General features: G+C 32.0%; 1 protein-coding gene across 1 annotated transcript; it reads right to left on the bottom strand.

Moving 5' to 3' along the window:
* Nucleotides 1–277: 277 nt before the first annotated feature.
* Nucleotides 278–5960, bottom strand: LOC106477313 (COP9 signalosome complex subunit 1-like; the record flags this gene model as incomplete). Its single annotated transcript, XM_013937897.1, is given in 5 exon segments — nucleotides 278–410; nucleotides 1526–1663; nucleotides 2149–2229; nucleotides 4678–4783; nucleotides 5860–5960. Coding segments are annotated over 5 exon segments (559 nt in total), but the record flags the coding sequence as incomplete, so codon positions are not given.
* Between the last annotated feature and the right edge of the window lie 502 nt (nucleotides 5961–6462).

Here is a 6462-nt window from a genome sequence, read left to right as displayed (position 1 = left end):
TACTGTCAGTTCTTTCAACCCCTACGTAATATTGATAACCATACTACTGTCAGTTCTTTCAACCCCTACTGTAAAACCCTTACAAAACATTAAGAGGATCAGAAAAGAATCCTAATAATCTGAGAAGTTTTGGAAAGTGGTCTTTCCTTAGTCGTGGAAAATGACCTTTACCCTTGCCCACTGAAGGAAAGTCAATTTTCCAAAAGTTCTCAGGCTATTGTTGTTGTTGTTGTTTCTGATGCCACCTTTCCTGTTTATCATGCATTCCTTGAAATACAATAAGAAACAATCACAGACAACGTGATACAAAACAGGATTCATACTTTTGTCCTCCTCTGGTATTGAAGGCCCATGTTGAGAGACTTTTCGAACGTTGTGCTCCTTTGATCAATATCCTTAGCATAAAGAATCTGTAGAGGATTTCAAAGAAACTGAATGTGTAAATAAAGATAATTATTCAGATCAAAAGTTAATAAAGGTTCTACATTACACTCTTCTTTCCAATAAAATTTGTTCTTAGTAGACTTACAGAAAAGACTGACATTTAAACCACTAAGTTTCGGTTCACTATTCCTCAAATATTTCGAAGTAAAAATTCTGAAACACGAGACAGAATGACAGTTATGGATAAAATTAGTTTTCAAAATCGTCACAATTGAAAATATGGAATTTACACTTTTTGCAGCAAAGTTCAGTTTTATATTATGTATGTTTTTAAAAATCACATTACACTTAGATAGTTAAATTACATAAGATTTAAACTTTTACATAGACTCCTCATAATCTAGATTAATGTATTCCATCTTTATTTGGAACACGCTGTCCTTTACCAGGGATATTCCACAGAAATGGCCTTAAACTATAAATCATAAACCTGCTACAACCTAGAATCCTTTTAACAACAATCCTACTTATAAAAACTATACATTATAGTAACCAAAACTTGTGTCTTACAGTGAACTGTTCTTGTGAATAAGATAGGAGTAATGAGTTAGAGGTTTTGGTTACCTTGTGGCTTAACTATAGTTTGTAGTGCTTTTAGTGACAAACAGATGGAGTTCTGATGAAAGTTATTGATTTAAAACTTGTTACCCTCTACACCTTTACAAGTTAGTGACTACCAGATGGAGTTCTGATGAAAGTTATTGATTTAAAATTTGTTACCCTCTACACCTTTACAAGTTAGTGACTACCAGATGGAGTTCTGATGAAAGTTATTGATTTAAAACTTGTTACTGTCTACACCTTTACAAGTTAGTGACAAACAGATGGAGTTTGGATGAAAGTTATTGATTTAAAACTTGTTACTGTTTACACCTTTACAAGTTAGTGACTACCAGATGGAGTTCTGATGAAAGTTATTGATTTAAAACTTATTATGCAGTGATATAAATGTAAGTCTTTCTGAATTACTTGTCTGTTAGTCTTTAAGATAAGCTGTAATAATTAATCACACACAAGTTTCTTTTATACAATATGTAAAATCTACGTTATGTAAATGCACCAACAAATGAAACTTAAGTGCCTTGTTATGGGAATCGATGCGAGCCTGTACTTGTCCGTCCAGGATAAGCTGCATGAGTTCATCTTCCAATGCTGAAACTGACGTATTAAATGCTGCTGCCATTTTCCTCATGTCTGCTGACAAGTAGGGGCTAAAGTACTTGTAAGAAACAAACAAACAATCAGAACCAAGTGTGTGAGGTCTTTAAATAAAACACTAAACACCTGCAAGAAAACTGATGTTTGTAAACAACTTAATTAAGAAATTAAAAATGTTGCTGTTTCAAAATATAATTAGTAGTAATACAGTTTCGTCTCTCTTTGTTTGGAACACTTTAATTGTAGAAACAGTCATTATATATCAAACTGTAATGACCAAGATTTTAATCACTTCTATATAAAAAAATCTTAACACTGAAGAACATCCACAAATTTTACAGTTTACAGACTTTACACTGTTTACAGTTTACAGACTTTACACTGTTTACAGTTTACAGACTTTACACTGTATCTACAAGCATAATTTTAGTTTACAGACTTTACACTGTATCTACAAGCACAATTTTACAGTTTACAGACTTTACACTGTATCTACAAGCATAATTTTATCACAGTATTTACACTGTGCAGACTCTTATCACTTACCTGCACCAGTGCTCTGTTCCTTATTTGTGTATAGAGCGTGTTCACGTGCGGGGCCAGGTACACGTCTAGTAACAGGTTATCCTATAAAACACCAGTATTATAAGGTTTGCACAAAGTGTGATTATTAAAATGATCTGAACATGTTTATACTGGTGAATTACATCATTAATCATATGTTCTAATTTCTAAACATTTAATATTAACTCACGACACAAGATTGTAACGTATCACAAAATATTAACTCATGACACAAGATTGTAACGTATCGCTAAATATTAACTGATGACAAAAGATTGTAACGCATCACTAAATATTAACTCATGACACAAGATTGTAACGCATCACTAAATATTAACTTACGACACAAGATTGTAACGCATCACTAAATATTAACTTACGACACAAGATAAACGCATCACTAAATATTAACTCGTGACACAAGATTGTAACGTATAACTAAATATTAACTCACAACACAAGATTAATGCATCACTAAATATTAACTCATGATACAAGACTGTAACGTATCACTAAATATTACCTCATGATACAAGACTGTAACGTATCACTAAATATTAACTCATAACAAGATTGTAACATATCACTAAATATTAACTCATGACACAAGACTGTAACGCATCACTAAATATTAACTCATGACACAAGATTAACGTATCACTAAATATTTAGTGCATTATTAAGATAAACGATCTATTACTTATAAATAATGAGTAAAATTTTTATTTTTTTTTCTACAAAGACATGAAAATCTATCATGAAATCCAGTATGTGCATGTTTAATCAAACTTACACAGTCAGTTCAAGCTAGTATTTGGATAATACATTTCTGGTATCACCTAAACAGATCTGACAAAGTAGAGAGTAATATGACAATCTGTGATACGTCTTAAACTGGTTTCATATCACATACGATATCGAAGAAGAATAAAGTATTTGATAAACATCAGTTATTTTGAAATATTTTAAAGTTCTAGTACACAAGATTCAACTATCTGAAGAACAGTTATACAATTACTTTGAAACATTTATGGATAAACATGCAAGTAACTTGAAGCTACGTTTCTGTGTTTAGTAAATCTAAATTAATAAATGTGCAAGTAACTTGAAGCTACGTTTCTGTGTTTAGTAAATCTAAATTAATAAATATGCAAGTAACTTGAAGCTACGTTTCTGTGTTTAGTAAATCTAAATTAATAAATATGCAAGTAACTTGAAGCTACGTTTCTGTATTTAGTAAATCTAAATTAATAAATATGCAAGTAACTTGAAGCTACATTTCTGTGTTTAGTAAATCTAATACATTATCGGTCGAGTATGGTTAAAATGGAAAGTGATATAGAGAAGGTCAGTTACGTTGTATAAGAACAATCTAAAAAAAAATAATACAAGTCATCTTGTCATAAGTTATGTGTATATATATACTTAGTTCATGGTCACGAGCAACCAAATTTGATCTCGTTTCTGTGAAGTTCACTCATATATCCTTCTGTATATTTGTTTTGTTCATGTGGCCATCATTCATATATCCTTCTGTATAGTTGTTTAGTTCATGTGGCCATCATTCATATATCCTTCTGTATAGTTGTTTTGTTCATGTGGCCATCATTCATGTTGTTCATGTGGCCATCATTCATGTTGTTCATGTGGCCATTAGTCATGTTTCTGAAATATTTCCCATAATGTTTGACCTAGCCGTCCTTCACAAATGTTTGTCAAAATAGTGTTGTTTGTTTTTGGTATTTTGGGCAAAGCTATTCAAGTACTTTCTGCACTAGCCATCCCTAATTAAGAAACGATAGACTAAAGGGAAGGCAGCTAGTTAACACCTCCCACCACCATCTCATGGGCTACTTTTTTTACCAACAAATAGTGGGATTGACCATCAAATTATAATGCCCCAACAGCTGAAAGGAATTCGAATTCTTGACTAGCAGACTACGAGTCAAGTGCCCTAAACACTAGGCCATGCCAGGCCCTTATTAAAATGGAAATTGTGGAGATGGATAACACTGAATAATCATGGTCATCAGATGGTGCATGACTGACTACATAGGATTTAGTTTAAAGGATGTGGGGCACTGTTCTTAAAAGATTAACCCTTCCTATAATTCTCAGGGGGACTCCTCATTTTAGGTAATTATTGGCTATATGAAGAAGTGACTGTGAGGCAAGCTACTACCCTAATATTCCTTTTGTTACTGATAATACTCAATCATGTTTAGTGTTCACGTGAAACTTCTTTGTGTAAAGGCTTAAAACATTAACAATAACGAATGAAATTCAGTAAGATTACGCACCTACAAAACTTGGCATTATCAAACCATGCTAAATATTAAACACATGGAAAACGTATTTAATATAATTCAATTACATTCTTTGCGTTAACAGGAGTCACAAATCTCACGATAAATATTAAACGTCACAAATCCATTAAAATCTGTTTACATTTGGAAAGCAGAATCCGTAAAATTCCTGAAAACTTAAAACTGGTTGAAGACCATACGGTACCTTGATTTCATCCAGAAGTTTCAAACATGAAGCGTACTTCGATTCATAAAATCTGAAGACGATATCTCGAAGCTGTGGTTCCAGCTCAAGAAACAATTTGAAAGAACTAGAGAACAAAAAACAAACAAACAGATCTTAACAAAGTACAGTTGAAAGACTTGTCTAACTAAGTTACACAGAAAATGTGGAAAACATTCTAAAAAAAAAAACAATACTAACCTCACTAATATCAAAGTTTGGCTTTTTAAACATTTTTCGTTTCTGTAATTGGCACGTGTAGCTACTTCAACTTTTTACTGTTATTTTTACAGCAACCGATATGTTTACAAAAACTTTAATTATCATGTGAACTTAAACCACCCGTGTTTATCATAATAAAATAACACTGGGTGGTAGTTAATTAATATTACATCTAGCTCCAACTAGTCTCGGATGGTGAGATGTCAAATGTTTAATATTGAAATCAAGAATTTAAAAGGAACGGCCCGATTATTCTAGGATGTAATCAATAAAATAAAGCCCTGTAACTAAAGTACTCAGTATATAGTAATATTAAACACATCTACCAAAAAAAAAAGACATACAAATTCATGTGTCACCCCAAGAAAATAAAATGTCTAAGAACACAAAGAACAGACAAAGCAGAAAATTATTTCGACAAATAAGCATGAGAGAGCATAACCTTCTCATTACATGTCGATCAAAGTGATGGTATATATATCATTAGGGTATAGAAAATAACAGATAAAATATAAAGTTTTACTGAAAAAAAAAGTCTGATATTTATTTAGGGGGTTTTAAAGAGAACACAAATAAAACTTGAGATTTTTTTTCCGATGAAGAAAAGTAATTTTAATCTTAACATGAAAATCACTTGGAAAGATCAACTCTGAATCCATATTTTCATGGAGAAATTTTTAGTAAAAATACTTAATTAAAAAAATCAGATTTTTTGTGTGCAAGAGACTTGTAATGTTTACCAAAACCACGTCAAATTTTGTGAAGATACACTTATCATACTAAAAGTTATAGTACAGAAACTGATGGTTACTTTGGGGTTAAAGGTCAGTGTGATCCAACGATCCTGTACGGAAAAAAAGAGTTAAGTGCCTAAACTTTCCACCTCCTGTCAGATCTAGTAAAAACATCTTGACTTTACAAAACCAAGAAACTTTTACCTACCTGCTTGATATCACATTTTTTAGAAGTTCTTGTCTGTCAAAAGAAGCCAATGCACACAAACCTCCGTACATTGCAACATTGCTAGGAGAAAGAAGCTGAAAAAAGAAACCAAAACAATTAAACAAAAATCATCACCTCAAAACTATTTAAGAATCATACATCTGTGAAAACTACAGAGAAATTTTACTCTGCGACTAACCTGCAGATTAATATTTGTATACGTTTCTGTACGAGTTAATTCAGGTTGCAAGTTTTTATTTAATTTCTCATTTTCAACTTTTAGTGGTTTTTTTTATGCCTACCATTTTACATTTCTAAACCATTTTTCATACCTTTTGTTAGAACGTCACACAACGATTTAAATAAAAATATAACACACTAACTATATCATTGTTTGAATTATAGCCATTTTTATCTAGCACATGGGTGTACTGTAATTATTCCTAGCACATGGGTGTACTGTAACTAATCCTAGCACATGGGTGTACTGTAATTAGTCCTAGCACATGGGTGTACTGTAATTAGTCCTAGCACATGGGTGTACTGTAACTAATCCTAGCACATGGGTGTACTGTAATTAATCCTAGCACATGGGTGTACTGT

The sequence above is a fragment of the Limulus polyphemus genome, unplaced genomic scaffold (genome assembly GCF_000517525.1).
Source record: "Limulus polyphemus unplaced genomic scaffold, Limulus_polyphemus-2.1.2 Scaffold14170, whole genome shotgun sequence".
Lineage (NCBI taxonomy): Eukaryota > Metazoa > Arthropoda > Merostomata > Xiphosura > Limulidae > Limulus > Limulus polyphemus.
The sequence above is the reverse complement of the archived record's forward strand: the minus strand, read 5'-3'. Positions and strand labels throughout refer to the sequence as shown.